Source organism: Thalia democratica, chromosome 6 (genome assembly GCF_965202585.1).
Source record: "Thalia democratica chromosome 6, ktThaDemo2.hap1.1, whole genome shotgun sequence".
NCBI lineage: Eukaryota > Metazoa > Chordata > Thaliacea > Salpida > Salpidae > Thalia > Thalia democratica.
The window spans coordinates 30,237,114-30,256,711 of record NC_139170.1 but is presented as its reverse complement, the minus strand read 5'-3'; the positions used below and the strand labels follow the sequence as shown (position 1 = coordinate 30,256,711).

Below are 19,598 nucleotides of genomic sequence, written 5' to 3'. Positions count from 1 at the left end.
TATCTCAAATTTTTTGTTATTCTTAAAAAATAATCTTTTACTCTTGTGCAAAATTCTCATTTGTGCAAAACTGACCATTCATACAAAAAAGTCTTCGTTCGAATGTGTCCCTTCGTGCATATTTGACCCTTCCTGCAAAAGTTTCTTCGCGCATATTTGACCGGCCGTATATTTTATGTAAAATTAAACTTAAAATTTTCAACTTACTCTTTTAATTGAACCTATTAAGACCAAATGCAATTTGAAAAACATTTATTTAATTTCGGAACAAAAAAAAACTAACTTAGTTTTTCCATTTCAAGTCAAAATATCTAAACAACTTAAAAAAACGTAAAAACGCGAATCTTTAAATAAAGGCTTAAAATTATGTTTTTTGGTTAAAAATAACTAACTTTAACACATGTTTTTTAAGCTTTGATACTTTATTACAGTTGCTATAAAGTGTTTAAATGTGTTGATTTAATAAAAGACACAAATAAGTTAAAAGTGTTTTTTAGAAAAATAACTGACTGTTATTCTTTTTTATGTTTTATAAATTGATTATTTAGAAAACTTTCTTTATATTTAAATCTTAGTTTTTTTCTTAGTTTTGAAGCAAAAACAGTTATCTTGTATAGGGTGTTTAAATTTTTTTATAACAATTTAAAAACTTTTATGGTGTTTAATTTTATAATAACAAAAAAGCTTTTATTGTTGTTATTGGCTCATTACCTGAAGTCTATACACTTATCTTAGTAGTACTAAAACCTTTTAAGTTAGATTTTTATCATTTAAATAACTTTTGCTACCTAGAGAATACAAAAAGATTTTTCAAACATATTTTGCTTTATAAACAGCTAGTTTAAAAAATGACTAAAAATTAGCTGTTTAACGACTAAAATCAACAAAATTAAACATTTAAGACATATTCATTTAAATAAACAAACTAAAAGTTTTGGCTTAAGAGTAAATTTTTGTAAAACTGAACTGAATTTTTGTTTAGATGCACATGAGTCTAACTCAAAAAAAGCTCTTTTAGTATAAAAAAAACCCTTTTTAAACTTTGAAAATAAACCAAATTTCTAATATAAATAATGAAAGTTTAGAGCAAATACAATGATTTAGAAAAAACAATTTTTAGAATAATTTAAACCAAACAACAATTATAAAAAATATTTACACCAAAAAAAAAACAAAATAACTTTTGAAATATATGGTTAATTTAACAAAATATTTAACAACATAGGTAAGAAAACAAGTTAAAAAAGTGTTTATATATGAAATAGTTATTACAAAATTTCTAACAAAAAGTTTAGGTTTATAAAAATGATTTGTCAGCCTCAGTAAATAATTCGTTGAAATTGTAAACTAACTTGAACTTGTAAATAATCTATTATTTACCACAAACTATAATTTAATGTGGTCAAATACCTCTATCGATTATAATTTATCTTCTGTCAGTGTAGTTTTTAATAAGTCTGATTCTTTTTTATTCATTAAATGTTTGTGATGATGTCCGTATTTTGGTTTGATAGAATTAATAAATTTCTGTAAAAATAGTTAAAAACAACAATAAAAAAAAAGAGTTTAATAAAATTTCTAAAATATTTATGAGTTGAAAAAAAATCATTTTCAAGAAAAAATGCTTTACTATAAGTAGTTTTTGTCTTACCATTTATAAACATTTAAATAATATTTTTTTTAGGTTTTTACGTTCATCACAATAAAATAAAAACTATTTTTCAAATACTTTACAAATATTTAAAACTATGAATAATCTAAAGCTTACTTGATTATTATATATTGCTAACAAATAAACTCATACCATTTTTCTACTGATTTCAAAACTAGCTTTAAGCAAAACACAACCAGAGTAACAAATTAGATATTTCCAAAACGTATTAAATCAAACCAGAAGTTTTATTATAAATTAAACTATTGAATAAAAATAAACTAACTTCTTTAAAAGTTCTCCCCCGGCAGATAGCAAACTGGTGAAGCGCCCCGACAGGTATGCAGATCATGGAAGAAAGGGCCAGGGCCAGTCCGAAACCGGTGGCCCACCCGGGGTACTCGTAACTGTTGTACTTCAGCGGAGCGTGACTGATCATCAGAAACAGCATGATGCCCTGAAAACGTGTAAATATTTCAGTACTGATTAACCGTGCTACAGTATTTTTGTAATGGCGTGTGAAGTGAGAAAATGTTACGGCTAACTTGTAACAATTTAAAATTTTTACAAAGCTTAAGATAAAAAATTTGCAAAAAACATTAGTTAAAATGATTAACAAAGTAAAAATTTGTTTTAAAAAAAACTGTTTTGATTTAAAACGCAATTATTGTTATTGTTTATATCAAAACTAACCAATGTGATCATTGGAGTAAAAATCAGCCAGCACCATTTTAGGAATTTGTTGGGGGAATACCCAACCATATCTTCAACCATCTTCATGTATTTGTTGACACCTGAAAAATACACAAGGTATTTAAACTAAGATTAATTTTCAAGGTAAATGTCGTAATAATACATACTTAAAAAAATTTATGCTTATAAATTTCTAAAGTTCACTCAAGTTTGACGCAACAAAAAAAAAAAGCTACTAAGTTATAATTTTTTTTCTAAAAAGATAAATTTTCTATTAATTACCGAAAAACCACGAAACAGCAATGGCTTCCCAAGCAGCGAGCCAAAGCAAAGTCATTCCGCTAGCAGAGTAATAATCGAATATTTGAAATACGTACATCCCACCCTGTTTGTAAATTAAAAAATGCAATACTGTGCGAAGTCATGAACATACTTTTTAGTTGCTTGATATTTAAACTTTATAATAGTTAAGTCATTTAAACAAAAGTAATAAGTTTGCACTGTTTTAGTTGAATCTTTTCGTTAGTTATTGAATTAAACACTTTTCAAATTTTCAGAAAACAGATTTTAATAAATAAAATAAAGTATTGATTCATTGTAATTAAAAGTATTAAAAGAAATTAAACAATGTTATACTTGAGTGACCATGGTCAGACCAAACAAAAAGAAAACGAAGCACAATACTCCTGCGAATTGAACTCTTTTCTTTTTTAAATACTTCGGCCAAATGTCGCTCAGTGATGTTAAAATTCCCTCTACGCAGACAAACTGTATAATAGTATTTATACAAAGTTATAAGTTTTAAAAATGTATTTTTTTTAGTTTTAATATAGTATAAGTGTTAGTGCACCATAGCACTTTTTATTGAGAAAATTTTACAAAATTTAACTAAAAACAGTTGAGTTTATAATAAAGATTTTGCTCATCGTAGCATAACTAAAGTTTTGAAATTTTACTTTAAAACCAAAAAAGTTCTGCAAAAAAACAAATCAACATTCACTTATCAGTTAATAAACAGGTGAACAAATTCACCAAGTAAAACTAATAAATAAACTAGTAGAACGGATAATTAAGCTCAAACACCTTTAGCAACATGAATAAGTCGTCAGTTTTTAAGTATTAAAATCTTCAATAAAAATAAATAAACCAACCTGGCTGTCGAGTCCGAGCAGTATGACCATGAAGAAGAACAGGCAGGACCACATTGGGGCGAAGGGCATGGACGTCATGGCCTTCGGGTACACGATGAACACCAAACCGGGACCCGACGTGGCGATGTCCTTTATCAGCACGTTGCGCTGATCCGCCATGTAGCCGAGGAAGGAGAAGACGACGAAGCCGGCGAGGAAGGAGGTGAGCGAGTTGACCAGGGCGATTATCAGCGTGTCCCTTTGAAAAGTTGCTGGGTTTGGTGGGAGTTCAATGTTTTCTATGCAAGCTTTCGTTTAAATGGAGTGTTTAAGGCAAAAAAAAATTGAACGTTATGGAGTAAAACTAAAATAAACGATCTAATTTAAGTTTATTTTGAAACTTTCATTTGTTTGCGCAGATTTGTTACAATTTTATTAAAAATTGAATGACACGCGGAGATTAAGTCAAAGAAAAAACACTTTAATAAATAAAAACTCTTAAAAAAAGCTGCTAACAAAATAGTGATGAATTAAACCTGACGCAGTTGTTGTGGTATTTGTTGTAACTTCCTAGCGCAGGTAAAGCACCGAAACCGATAAAATAAGAGAAAAACACCTGAGTGCCCGCATCAACCCAAACCTTAATTTTTAAATAAAACAAAATATTTGTTGTTATATTTAATTTCAAAACTACTTAGTATAGATGTGATTCTAGTTTTTTTTAGTTTTTTTCATACTGTTTCTACATTTAAACCAAAAAAAAAAAAACTGACTTGGGATTCTTCTAATTTAGTCCAGTTTGGTGTCAGGTAGTACTCGATGCCCTTCATTGATCCTTCCAAAGTAACACCTCTGATCACGAATGCTATCAGTACAACGTAAGGAAACAACGCAGTGAAGTACACTATCTATACGATTAAATTTAAATTTATATTAAATTTTAACGATTGCTGTTTTCACAAGAAACACTATTTAGCTTAAAGTTACTACTTTGAAGGCACTTTAAAATTACTAATTAATTTATATAGTTGAAAAGTAAATTTTCTTAAGCTTTTCTTACTCTTTATAAATGTTTTGATTTTTTTAGGCGTTTTTTTAATGTGGATCAAATTTTGTTGCAAAAAATATAGTACAATAAAAAAGAGCTTTCTAAGTTATTAAACAACACAAACTGATGATTTATTTTTTACTACGATAACTTTAAAATTTTTGTAGAAACCTTTCCTGTAGTTTTAATTCCTTTACAAATGCAAACATAGCAGACGAACCATGCTACAAACAAGCAAACTGCAAGTTCAACTCGCAAACTGCCCACTTCTGTTATTCCCCCGCTTATTTGCAGCACCTCTTTTCTGTCATGAAATTATTTACAGACTTGTTTTTAAATCCTTTTACTATAAGATACTATGAATATTTAGTTAGAATTTTTATTTGAAATTTAAATTATTAAACGTCTTTAAAAATGTAAAAACTGTTTAAGAAAGCATTTTTTGAATTTTGCTAAGAAAATTTTTGTTGTTGTAATTTTTGCAATAACTAAAGCTATATAAATTAATTTTCGTTAGTCCTTTTTGAGGTTTACGAAAGCTATTAAGCGTTTGATTAATTTAATTGACCAAAAACAAAATATCTAGATATTTAAACTAACAAAAATGTTTGGAAAGTCAATAGTTAAGTTAAGTAATAATGTTCCAAGTATATTTTAACGTTAAAAATTCAACTAATATTATTACTATGCTTCCTTTTTTTTCGGGACTATTCAAAACATTTCAAATAGACTTTGTTCAGTTCTAAAAAATTAACAAAATAATTTAGAAAAATAATTTAATGCTTAATTAAGTGTTAATTTATAACTTTATGTTTTAAACATTTAACATTGGTTTATTATTTAAAGTACAGGAAGAACGTAAAAATTTATATTGATTCTGCATTTATTTTTGCTTAAATAACACTATTTACTATATTATAGCAAAACTTAGATTTATTTTTGATTTTTGAACAAAAATTTAAATAAAGTTAAAAGTTTTAATATTAGTTAAAAAGATTATAATCGCTTTAAATACAGAAATTTTGTTTCAAAGTTAAAAATTTCTTTACAAACGCACATACTAACGACATACGTGTATTTTGAAACATTCTTACAAGATAAAACTTGCAACTAACTCCCAAAATTCGTCAACCGCATCTGCGTACTTGATTGAGGTGTTAACCGTGTTGTTTGCCGATATAATTGTTGAAGTGTTCACTGCAATAAATACTTGGTTATTCTATCTTTACAAAACTTGCGACTGTATAACGTTCTAACACACGCTTTATGCATTTACTTTGCTTTGAAATTTCCTGATGTTAAAAAAACTAAAACTGTTTTATATGGATTTTAACAAACTTATAATCTTTCAGAGTTGTTTACTAAGGTTTAAGATAGAGATAATTAGAACACAACTTATTATGTCATGAACAAATAAAAAAAAAACATCAAGATTAATGACAATTTTTAAGCAACAAAATCTATTAAATTTACTGTTTATTAAAAAAATATATACAATATATTACTTTACCTGAAGATACGCAGTTTTGAGTGTTCCATGAATTATTGCAATCGCTCCACGGCAACTTAAGTGTAAAGGATTTGTAGAAATAATAGACTGCCCATGTCAGCACCATTATGTAGTACGTGTTCGTATAAAACGACACCACTGTGGTGCAGTAGCCGATACCTGCTTAAAGTATAAGATTAAAATGTGTTTTAGGCAAAATGCAAGTTTTTAAGTGTTTTATAAAACATTTAATTTTAAATTCAAAATATTAAGGCGAATACTTTGTAGTTTTGAATGTGTATTTAGTAAGAATAGAAATATTTCATACTTACAAAAGCATGGGTACATGAAAAATTCTGTTAAAAATCTGACAAGCATTGTTTACGATTTATCGCCTGCGCTTAAATTTCAAGTGAACTGAAAAACCACCTTTCATTAGAGGGCAAATGTTCCATATACGAATCGGCCCTTTTTTCATAAACTGTCCCAAGGAAATTTCCAACAAGAACAGTGGCACGCCACAAAATATCACGACTAAAATGTACGGAATTAAGAAGGCGCCTAAGAAAATTTAATTTATTTTTAAAGTTTTTTGTGTAGTTAAATATCAAGAGTTTTAAAATTTAATTAATCGCTATACTTCTTCGAAAAATTATGGTAAATATAATACAGGAAATTTTTAAATACTTTACTTTAACTTAGTTAGTAAAAGATGTATACCAATTTTTTTTTTTACATATTTCACTTTTATAAGTTGTGTAGTCAAATTAAGAATAATATAAAAGATATTTCAAAAACGACTTAACAAAATTTCTTAAAAAAAAAATCCTTAAAAGGTTTATCTTAACATGTCTACAAAAAAAAAATAAAAAACAGACAACACTTACTATAAAAATCAAAAAATATATTAACTTCTGTAGAAGTATCTGTACTAAAGTATCTATTTTACCAAAACAATATGCTTCACAACCTCCACCGTTCTTGTAGCAAAGGTACGGAAACCGCCAAACGTTTCCCAGGCCCACGGCGGCACCCACACACGAAACCAAAAAGTCCAGTCTCCCCGTCCACGTTTCCCTTTCCTCCCTTCCGTACACCAAACTTTTATCTTCAGCCATTTGTTTTGCAACGAAGATGGTTTGTTTCTTTTTTAAGTATTTTGTTGTGTTATGTATATATATTCTTAGTTTTATTATACTTTGTCTTTATTGCTTTTAATGCTTAACTATAAATGGAATTTTTTTCTAAATTCCTTTTGTACGTTAACAAGTTTTACACTATGTAGTCTTAAATAATGTAGAAAATTCTAAAGTTTTTTAACTATTATAATATAAAGTTTGTTTTTAATAAGTTTAAAATAAATTTAATATTTAAAATCGGTTTCAAAGGTAAAAACTAAAACGAAACTGGTAAATTTCATATTAGAGAAAAAGTGTTATGCATATCAATTTATGAATTGTAATAAATTTTGAAATGTTTGTTTTTTTTTTAAAGTCCAGTGGTGTAAGAGTCAAAGAATTTGGTTCCTGTAACAATAACAACATTTATTTACTAACTTTGGTATCAAAAAGTATAGAGTTTCTTTCTTAATTATAGCACAATTTTCGTTTTAGTTTTCAAATTGAATAAGTAAAAAACGTAATGTTATTAAATAAAGCTTAAACTAGTACTGGTGTATTGAAAACTTATTAACACAAATAATTTATTATACAAAAGTAATAATTTTTGTAATTTTTTTTTAAATTTTAAATTATCTGTTTACCATTATTAAAATTAAAGTATACTGATAAAAATATTTTCAACTATTTCAGTAATATTATTATTTTTTCACTATGATAATAACATACTTGCAACTCTAAAAAATTTTGATTAGATATTTTTTATAGAGACCTTTTAACGATTTTTTAATATAAACTAATACTTAATACTTTTACTAAACTAATGTAGATAACTAAACTAATTTTATAAGCTTGCGATATATTTTCTTACAATTAGATGACCAACAAAAGAGCATTTTCATATACAAAACAAATTTTATTTTTACAAAAATTAGTTTGCGAAAAGTTGTTATTACAGTCTAAATATCTGCTAAATAAAGCTTTTTACCAAAACAAATGCTATTAAAATTATCTAAAATATCTTACGGAAAAAAAGTCAAACTATATAAACTAAATTTAATTTATTATATACTGTATTTTAACTTTCATCTCTCTCGTTAACAAAATAATTTTTTTTATTGATTAAAAAATATTATTTATTAAATTCAAACTCTCAATTACAGTATTTACTTCTTATGCCACGTTAGATTTCAATAAAAAATAATTGTCTCATAGTTAACAAATGTAATAACCAACATAAATAAATAATTAAAATTTTTTACAAAATAATTTTTTTATCAAAAGTTTTTATTCTATTTTTTTTTGTGTCAAAGTCTTTAGCCTTAAAGTATCTTGCTTCATCCTTTTTGTTATAATCTTGTTATATAAATTACATTACAATACTGATATTTCTAAGTTTTATTTACCTTTGCTTAAGCAATTCTTCATTAGTTTATACATTTATTCTATTTGGTAATGTTCAAACTTGGTTTAAACTTGTTCTGCACACTAGTAAAATCATACTTATTGAGATTTTGATTTACTTAAGTTGTTTTTTTTGTTTTAAAAAAGTAAGTACATCAACTAACTATCTTTACTCTATAATAAAGTATATGAAAATAAGGTATTTTGTATAAAGTTTTGAACTAATAACAGTAAATATTTTTATAGCGCTGCACTAAAAACAGTAGCACCTTAGGGTATAATCAATCAACTATATATTTCAATAAGTTACGAAAATTTAAAGCACACTTAACACTTTTAAGCCAACTAAACAAATATGTTTTTAAACTAATTAACAAAGTACAATTTTTTTTAAGTAACACGTACTTTTTACAGTTATAATAACACATACTTTTAACTCATACTTTTTTATGCTACTAAAAGAAAACTCCAACAAAATAGCTTTTATTTATTAAATTTTTACTGCAGCCTTTTCAACGTTTTTTTTACTAAATTAGTTCGACTTGTTTTATTGCTTCAACAAAAATGTCATGCCATATCAAATTATCAATGTCAAATAATACAATTTAAAATTTCAGATCAGTATTTCTAGCTTGCATACTTATTACAAAGAACAAACCAAAAAATTATTAAATAATATAACTATAACAGTTATTGCGTAAATAGATGGGTGTTTACAACTGGTTAGTCTCATGAGAATATTTTCATTTGAGCGTTTGTAATTCAAAGACTACTTAACGCCTAATTCATTTATGCTGTAATTTAATCGGCTTTGCTAAAATTAGTGTTTATTGTTGCAAAAATGTTAATGTCTGTTTTGTATGGTAACTGATAATTTTAACAATGCAAATGTTCAATTAGTAGTAAATAGCTAGCTATAAATGGTAATAGATAGCTAAAAATATATTAGTATTTGCTATATTAGACATTTTATGCTGCACAACTTTTTCTACGCTAGACACTAAATATTTTGTTTTCAAATATAAATATTATATTTAAACCGTCTTAAACTAAACAGAAAATATATAATATAAACATTTGAAAAATTGTATTTCATGTGTAATGTTTTTACACAAAATATCAGACAATCGTAAAATATATTTAACTTACTTTTAGAAAATTTTTATATATAATATTAAAGCACGTACTGTTTATAAGAACTTTATTGAAAAGCAAATGTACTTTTATCTCACGCTTGCTCGTGAATAAAATGCTTATAAATAGAAACTGCCTAAAATTAGTTTACAAAGTACACAAATTCATAGAATAATAATCTTATTAAAAAGGGTGTGAATTTTTTAGCTGTAAGTTCTTTAGATAGAGTATTAGTTGAATATACAAAATTGTGCAAAACTAAACATAAAACACTTTAAATTTTATAAGCAGCTTATAATTAAAGGCCAATTTTTTTAGCCAATGATAGGTGAATATTTTACAAATTAAATATTTAAACAAAAACGAAATCATAAGTAGTTCAAATTACCATATAATTAAGTTTAAATTTTCTTATTCTGGTAAAAATATATAAATAAATTCAAAGCAAAAAGTTATCCTAACTAGTAAACTAAACGTATTTATCAATAAAACAATTGTGCTGTACTTACAAACTAACTTTTGTTTAATCAAACCTTTACTTTTCTACAAAAAATTTAGTTAAACTAGATGTATTATAATTAACTAAATATTAATTTGTTTTTAATACAAGCATAAAACTAGTTGCACAAAAATATTTTTACAAAGTTAAAATTAAAATAGGGATTTCTGTAAACAAAAAAAACCACAATTAACGATTCTCAACGGCTCTTAAAATTAAATGAAGTGATTGTACAATATATATATAAATATAGAAAGTTTGTTTTAAGGTGTAAAAACTTGCAGAACTCGAGTTTCGTGCCTACGCACTTCTCAACTGCAAAACAAGTTTAAAATAAAGCACAAAACAAAACACTCAAATGATAGTTTAAAATTTAAGAATAGATATATTATGACGTAATTTTCGAAACTATCAAAAATCATGCAAAACGACTTGTGCAAAAATTAACTTATTAACCGATAATAAAATGGCAAAATATATAAAACTTCAGATAGTGACTACAAGTTTGAAGAGGAAATTGAATAAGATAAAAACAAGATAAAAAATTAGATAAAATTTGAAATTTAAATTATTATAAGTTAAAACTAAACTTATTAAACTTCAAAAGCGATTTTTTATATGTCAACAAGACGATTCGTAATCGTGCTTTGTTTTTAAAAAGTTTTCTTTGTTACTTGATCTTTTATTTAAACGTTGATTAATTATATTTGGCATCTGTTTCATAAGAATTTTTTGGTGGCTAGAACATTTATTTATGTTCATAATTTTCGTGTTTTTCTTTTTATAAGGCATATAGGAGAGACCATACAAGTTGAGCTTCACATCCAGGTAGTCAGTCGCGAACATTGGTGATTTAACAGTGACTCGTAACCCCATAGACTTGAAGAAGGCGTGCGTTTGTTTTTTTAGAAGTCAAGACTGAGCCTTCAAAGTATGTTTGCGGCCTAAAGCGCAAAATTTATTTATTCAAATTAACTCGGGAGGTGATAAAAAGAGCACAGCCAATAGCAGATGGTAATAACCCTGTTTGTAGGCTGTGCTTAAAAAAATCAACAGCCGTTGTGTATGCGTTGAAAAAGGAAGGTTGTTTCAATAAGAGAAATGAATTCACATCGTCTTGTAGATACATGAAAAAGCTCCTCTTAAAATGCAATAAATTTTAAACTATTTCATAGTCACTTAACTGTGGTTTTTGTGAATTTCAGTTGTTTGTTTAGTTAGAATCACCTTGGGGGTGCGAGGCGGCATTCCAGGGGGTGCGAGATGGCTTTTCATTTTTGTATGATAAATAAGGAGACTTTCACTCTCTGATAAAGTTTTTAAAGTTAAAAAGTACACATTGTTATAAAAAGAAGTTGGCGCTTATTTTCTGATTAAATTAATTTTATTATACGTCATAGGATAGAGCAAGAGCGCTTTTCTAGAAGTAAATTCATTTTACTAGTTTCATTTAATAGCTGTTAGTTTAGAATTAACATTCCGTAAAGCTTTCTTAGAGTTTTACACCTGTTAATTTTAATCATCTATTCTTTAAATATTTTATTTTCGTAACTGGCCATTAGTTGTTTAAAACAGATTATGAGCTAGCATTTTAATATAAATACTTAGATAAAAATTAGTATCTTCAGCAGGTTTTTTATTAGCTGTTAAAAACAGGTACTGTTAAGTCTATTACATTTATAATGTAATCTTATATTAAGCTTAGTTGTGCAGAAAGTGATGCTTAAAGATTTAACATCAGTAAATTGTAAAGTTCACAGCAATTACTGTATGTTATACCATTTAAGAAAACTTGTTTTTAGCTTTAGTGAAACCAATTTTTATAGATCAGCAAAAGTATTCAATGCATCAACTTTGTTTCTATTCATTCCTTTTTTAAACTTAAACCATTGACCTTTTTCAATCTACTTTTTCTATTATTGTTGTAAGCATACAAAATTTTTTTGTATTTGCTTTTATACATATCTTTTTACAATTTAAGACTAAATATCTTTTAACTTTTTATAATCTTAATTCAAACCTTTATTATTTTGAAACCTCCTACCTGCTAATAGTTTAAAAAATAAAACATTGCATAAGCTTAACTTAAAACAGCTGATTTTTATTTTTTAAGTACATATGTTCATAACAAATGTATAAAAAGTTTAGTTTTAAGTTTAAGTCTAATATGTATTACTTTTCTAATGCTTTTTCCTCACTTCTAATATTTTTTCAAATCTTAAAAAACTTAATGACGAAGTCATAGGCTGAAGCATTTTTTTTTATAAATTTCATGAAAAAATGTCTTAGTAATTGACTTTTTTATTTTTTTTAGAATACAGTTTATTTAATTAGTACTCAATCATGTCAAAGATAAGGAAGTGGAATGATAGTTATGTTCAGTTTGGTTTTACTTACACTGAAACAGTTAAGGCCTGCAAAAACCGCAATGCATGTTATGTAACATTCAGAAAACGTTTATCGTTGCAGAGGGAAGAGTGAGTTCTGATGTTTTCTACCTTATAAAAAATAGATAAAACTTTTTCGAATATAGTTTGTTATGTTTTTAAATTTCCAAGTATTTTATTTTCGTTAATATAGTACACTATCATAAAAATTAAAATACAAATTATTAATTAATGAAATCAATGATTTTATAATCAAATTGTTAATAAATAATTATTCAATGATAAATTTTTAAAATTTTATTACAATACAATGTTTCACTCGTTTAAAAAAACAAGATCTTCAGTTGTTTAAAATCTTATTCAAATAGAATAAGATTTTAAACAACTGAAGATCTCGTTTTTTTAAACGAGTGAAACATTGTATTGTAATAAAATTTAAAAAATTTATCATTGAATCATTCTCCTTTTTAAGTCGAGAACTTTGATTGCAACCTCTAAAGCAAAAAGTACGCAATAAATAATTATAGCAAATAGTGTTAGGGGTGCGAGATCAAATTAAGAGACTTTAGGGGTGCGGGGCATCAAAAAGGTTGGGAACCACTGAGTTAGATGAAAGATCAATTTTTGCACCGAATACTTGTGATGTACAATATCCAATTCTTACGTCATATTGTTTTTTTTTATAACTTTTGCATCTCTGTTTACCAAAGTGCTTTTTATTTTAAATTGAACCAGCTGAAGATGAAGACAATCTTTTTTTCTCTATATGAAACATATGTTCTGAAATTTTTAAAAGCGCATTTTCCTAATAAACTATTTGAAAGCCCTTTAAATAGGCTTTGTAGAAAGTAATTTAGTTTAAATAATCACCTTATTTTCCATAATGTATATATATATATATTAGAATGGTTATAAAAATGCAACCTTTGAGTTTTAGCTGAAATTTTATTTACATGTGGAACTTATTAAAAACAACCTGTGCAAAATTTTAGCTGTTTTGGAAAAACGTTTATAGAGGCTGTGTTTCATATCTTAACACAGCTCCAATGTAAACTGTATGGATTTTAAAAAAGCAAACTTTAAGTTTTAAGCTGAAAACTGTTATACATGTGGCAGATGTAACAAAAGTTCACACACTTACAGAATTTAAGACGATCTAAAGAAAGTTTTACGTGAAAACTTCCTAACTTTTTCAAAAGAACTTAAAATTAGAGAAACTTTACTAAAAATGATAAAAAATAACAGAAAAAAAAAGCTGAGCAAAGTAAAACTTATAAACATAAAAAGATTTTAATTAAATATTCTAAACTAAAAAATAGTTCATTACACCAGTTCACTCGTTAGGGCAGTAAAGAAGTTTCCAAAAAAAGCTATAAACTAACTCAACCCAAAACATAAACTGTTTAGTTTTGATCAAATTTAGAAGTTTTTTTTTATCTTTTATCTGTCGTGTAGGTTACAAAACCTTATAATTGTTTTGTTAAGACATGGCTTTTTATAGGCACTGTGTTAAAAGCTTTGAAAATTGTAAGTACGGTTTTCACATACTATTGGAAAAACGATTTTGATAATTTCAATATATCACCATACCTAATATACTGACACTAATGTAAAATCATACATTCACTTTTAAAAAAGTTATGAATTAATTTTAAACTATTTTATTTTACTACGTAAATTGTTAGTAAATATACGTTTGCTTAAATTTATTTAAAAGTCAGATTTAATTGAATATATCATAAAAAATTTTTAAGATATACCAAATATAAACTTATAAGTTACAAAAAAAAAATCAGCTTAAAGAAGTAAAAACATAAAATATTTACCAAATGTGTTTATAACAGCTTTTTCTTGTAAAAAAGAATAGACTGGTTGTACAAACTAAAAATCTTATTATGCACAGTAGAATTTTAAAAATGTTTTATAGCTTTATATTTTTATATAGGCTACATTTTTAAACAGCTTCTTATTTATATATGTACTTTTTGTTTTTTGCATTGGTTTTAACTTAATGCTAAGTTGAATATAAAATTTTTTGTAACAATTGTCTTTCCTTTTAAATTTAAGTACTTTACTTTTGTTGATACTATATGTAGTAATTATGATGCATCTAGGTCATTTTAGTTGTACTACGTTTTATACTTTTAAAAAGTTGCAAAAGTTAACGTTCAATTTCGTGTTTTTTAACATAATAAATAATGGTGTTTTTTAATAGTAAGAATTTAATATTAAGTTAAATGTAAATGTAAAATTAAAATTACCTTATTTGTATGCATTTTTTTTTCTTGTTTTATATCTTAAGCAGTTACTGAAATTAATATTTAATTTATATTTTCTTTGGGCAAGTGCACTTAAAGTTAAGTCTAGTTTGCATGTTTGCAAAGTCGGTAAATAATTTTTTTTCTTCTTGATTTCAATTTTGATTAATAAAAATTTATTTTGATTAATTTTTAACATGTTTGGATAAATTGGGTTAGAAATAGTGATGTACCGGACTCACAATTTCGGGTCCGGCCGGACCCGGATCCGGATTTTTTTTTTCAAATTAGTGTCCGGTTGGACCCGGATCCGGACTTTTTTTTCAAATTAGAATCCGGCCGGAACCGGATCCGGACTTTTTTTTCATATCAAGCTCCGGCCGGATCCGGATATCAGACAAAAATGGCAATATCCGGCCGGATTCGGACCCGGATAGTGAGTCCGGTACATCACTGGTTTTCACATAAAAAGTAGAGCTTACATTTGTAGTTTCAAAATTTCATTTCTATAAAAGCTAAAAAAAAATATAGATAACTTTAAGTTTAGTATAAGGAAAATTGATAGAAAGATAAAGTACATCACAGAAACAATATCTGGTAGCTAAGATTAAAATCTATTAAATAAGATAAACTTGTAAAAATCAAGGAGGACCCCCCTATAGCCTTACCAATCTAAAATCAATTAAAATCAAGTTCTTGAACAAAATTAACTAGAAAATCACAAAATATTGAAAACTAGATCAGCTTAAACTCATTCAAAATCTAAAAGAAAACTACCCTGAGTTTTTCAAAAAATCTTTAAACTAGCCTAACAATTTGGTAGAAAAGTTTTTAATTTTACAACATAGGTAAAGAGTTGCATTTCTAAAATGTTTATTTCATAGTTTAAATGTAAACAAATGTAAATTAGTCTCGAGTTCAAAATGAGCCAATCACGATAGGTGTTTAATTATAACTGACCAAAATGACTCTTTTTAATTTACAAAGGGTTTGTTTTTGAAAAAATACTTTTCTGTATGCTTTTTTTTACTAACTAGATCCGAATCGGCCGGAACCGGATCCAGACTTTTTTTTCATATCAAGATCCGGCCGGATCCGGATTTCAGACAAAAATGGCAATATCCGGCCGGATCCGGACCCGTATAGTGGGTCCGGTACATCACTAGTTAGAAATAAGGATATAAATAAAAAAAAAATTACAAAACTTAAAATAGCTTACTCAGCAATATGCAAAACAGATTAGTCTTAAAGTTTACTTTCCTTTCTTTTGCAGCAAATAAATACTTAAAACACAAGCTATCGTAAATGTAGCTCTAAATTATATCAGAGAAGTTAAACTTATTTGTGTAGCTAAAGTATTATTGAATTTAGAATATATAAGTAGTTAAAACTTTTGTATGTAGCTTGGTTTTTTCTTCTAAACAAGACTATATTTTTGTTCGTTTTTAAAGTAAATTTTTTCAACAATACTAATGAATTTATATAAATACTGCTTTTTTTTTAACTAAATTAGTTTAATTATTATATGTAAGCTTGTATTTTATTTACATCAAAAATAACTAAAGGTTAGGATCCGGTAGATCACAATTTTTTATTTAAACCTAACTTTAAATAGCACTTCAAATGTAAAAGTAATTATAATTTAAATGCCGTTAATATTTATTTTCTTTAGTATTGAACATAAAGTACGATCTTTAAAACTAATTTAATAATATTAAGTCAAAAATGATGCAACATATCACGTTTTCTTGCATATAACTTTTCGTTACTTTTTTATATATCTATTTATTTACCAATTTATTAACAAGTTATAATAAACTGAGTATTGTTATTAGTAAAGGAAGCAAAATTAAACATACTTATTGTTTTTTTCAACCATTTAATTTTTTTTCATTTTTTAACCACAGCTGTTAAAAGTTTTTGCTATTTTTCACACAAGGTTAAGCAGATCAGTTTATGTTTTACTATCAGTTAAATTAAAGAGTATATATTTTGGTATAGGCTAAAAATGTATTTTATGAACTTATGCTCTGCGAAATTTGTTGTTACGTTCCAGTTAAACAAAAACTTTACGTTTAGTTTAAGATTTTAGTTTCACTTAACAATTGTTATTTGAATTTTGTAGCAAAGTTTTGATAAATGCATTTTTAGTGTCTGAAAACTATTTTCTAATGGAACTGAAAAATTTATAATCTCGTTAGTTTATTGTTTAGCCAATTAAAATCTACATAATTTAATTTTTCCATTTTATATGTGTTTTAAACTGTTTCTAAATGAAGAGCAAATTAGTTAATTTGAAACTTGAGTGACTAAAAAATAGAAATTTTAATATTTGCCTTTATTCAGAAACTTTTTTTATTAACTATAAACTACTAGTAGAAGTAATTTTACCTAAATTAGCCATAAGCAAAACTCAAAAAAAATTGCTATGCAAGTGCAAATTATTTTTTTACATACTTATGTCAAGTTTTTATGTCTTTAACTTCAACAGAACTAAGCTTTTGTTTTCTACTTCAGGAGCTCAAAGATTAACTATTACATAATACAAACTGTTGCAACTTATAAAAGCAATTCAGATATTACAAAAACGAATGAAAAATGTTGCTGCTTGTACTAGCCGTCTTCGATGGATAACCAACAGAAAATTGCTGCGGTATGTATATATATATACTTTATTAGAAAAGTTAAGTTTTAAACTTCCGTACGTTTCACAAATACGTTTCATAAGTGAAACGTACGTACTGGAATTTAAAATCGAATTTTCAAAATAAATCATTTAAAAGCCCTTTTATTGGGCTCAGTAGAAAGTGATTTAGTTTAAATAATCACCTTATTTTCTACATATTTATGTATATATATTAAAGGTTTTATAAAAAGTTCTGATCGATCACAGCGTATTTCAAATTCAGCTAATCGTACAATAAACTGTACCATTACTACGTCACAATTATCATAAAAATTTAAAATTGAAATTTCTGTTCACTATTATAATAAACTGTAACTTACTGACGATCACATGAAATTTTACATTTCAATGTGTGAAACAGCTGTTTAAATTATAGTTTTTATATAATTAGATAAATATTTGTATATATATATATTCATTGAAACTTTTAACACACAATGTTGCAGCTCACTATCGTAAGGATGACGTAAAATCGATGAAATCTTTTGAGCCCTACGGCGAAACCAAACAAAATATAAAATGATTGTATTTTTTTAAGCATTATAATTTGTTAACTGGCATTTAAGCAGCTAAAATGAAAGTTTTTGTTATTTTAGCTTTTTTCTTTCTAGCCACTTTCACCAATGGCAACGATAATGAATTAAAATGCGATGAGGGGTTCGTTTCTGTTGAAGTTAAGTACGGATTCAGGATGTGCGTTGGTTAGTAAAAACTGTACTTACACTAAACAAACTAATATTATTAAGTCTAATGGTTACAACCTAAAAAAAGCATTCAGTTGCTTTCAAAAGTAAGGCATTCATTTCATAACTACTAGACGAGCGACCATGGCTAATTACACTAATTAAAAAATTAACAAAAGAAATTTGTGCAGAATGCAAAGACACGATAACGTCGGGAGGTTGTAATGGCAGGCCGAAGGTGGACATGTGCGGGGTGTACGCGGCAGCGGGGCACTGTCAGGGCGAGAGCTTCTCCAAAAACATCAGGAAGAGGTGCCCGGTGTCGTGCGGGTTGTGCGGGGGCGCCGAGTAGCGGTTGACTTATCTTCGGCGACTTTTTTGCTTGCGACGCGTGCGCAGGTTTAACCGCGAGACAAGTTGTCGCTGAAAAAATTTTTGATGCAGTTTTACGCATCTTGCCTGATTCGTGAGCGAACTTTGAAAAATAAAACTTGTATAATTTTCACAATACGTTTTTCATGAATATTGTGTATTATATTAAAGATGTTACAAAAAGTTCTGGTCGTCTAATAGTTTAAAACATTTTTCTAATATAACCTTTTTAAACTTTCCAAAATGCATAAATTAACAATTTCAGCGTATTTTTAAAATTCAGCTAACTGTACAATTAACTCTATTATTTTTACGTCATAACTATGATAAAAACATTTCAACTTCTAAATTTTTTTTAACGGGTAGCTTTAGATTTCCACTACTTTTTTGAATTGCTAGAAAATCATGCAAATAATTTGCATATTTGCTGAGTCAGTAAAATATTATTTTATTTCATTTTTAACTTTTACAACAAAATTTAGTTTTCTATTTTTTTTTTATGTTTGGGTAGGGTGGGTTAGGGATATGGGTATAAATAGTAAAAAACATTAAACAAAAACTTTAAAAATATTTTGCTGACTCAGCAAATATGCAAATTATTTGCACGATTTTCTAGCAACTCAAAAACATTAGTGAAATTTTTGAGCTACACATGTTTAACATTGTAATAAACTTTAGCCTACTGAGGAGTATATGGGGTTTTATATCTCATATACGAAACGGTCGTCTAAACTATTGTTTTTATATAATTAAATAAACATTGTGTGTTTTATATATATTTGTTCAAGCAGTTTTAAAAGTAATACTTTTTAAAGCCGTTTTTGTGCAACATACAGTTTTAGCGACTTAAATAAAATGTAAACTTTGTTTTAATATTGAACGGTTTATTTTTTTGTTTAAAAAGTTAAGTATCTTTCATTAAACTTTAAAGTTATCATTTGGTATTTATTAATTATTTTTTGCAAAGTTATTGTTGTTTTATTGTATATTTCAGCAACTTCTTTAATAAAAAAATCAGATTAGATTTTATCGTTTAGCGTTTGACT

The 19,598-nt window shown here is 26.5% G+C and overlaps 1 protein-coding gene and 1 long non-coding RNA gene across 2 annotated transcripts; one reads left to right on the top strand and one right to left on the bottom strand.

Moving 5' to 3' along the window:
• Positions 1 to 1,232: 1,232 nt before the first annotated feature.
• Positions 1,233 to 7,159, bottom strand: LOC145838620 (sodium- and chloride-dependent creatine transporter 1-like). The gene is made up of 13 exons (XM_082946240.1): positions 6,982 to 7,159; positions 6,441 to 6,572; positions 6,033 to 6,191; positions 5,638 to 5,719; positions 4,694 to 4,826; positions 4,248 to 4,382; positions 4,011 to 4,114; positions 3,496 to 3,733; positions 2,981 to 3,112; positions 2,627 to 2,729; positions 2,345 to 2,445; positions 1,938 to 2,108; positions 1,233 to 1,527 (listed from the first exon to the last, which is right to left on the bottom strand). The coding sequence occupies exons 1-13, from the start codon at positions 7,127 to 7,129 to the stop codon at positions 1,420 to 1,422; spliced, it is 1,746 nt and encodes a 581-aa protein (XP_082802366.1). The 5' UTR covers positions 7,130 to 7,159; the 3' UTR covers positions 1,233 to 1,419.
• Positions 7,160 to 18,059: 10,900 nt separating this feature from the next.
• LOC145838569 (uncharacterized) lies at positions 18,060 to 19,016 on the top strand. The gene is made up of 2 exons (XR_014370039.1): positions 18,060 to 18,198; positions 18,372 to 19,016. It is a non-coding gene; the product is annotated as an uncharacterized LOC145838569 (long non-coding RNA).
• Positions 19,017 to 19,598: the final 582 nt, after the last annotated feature.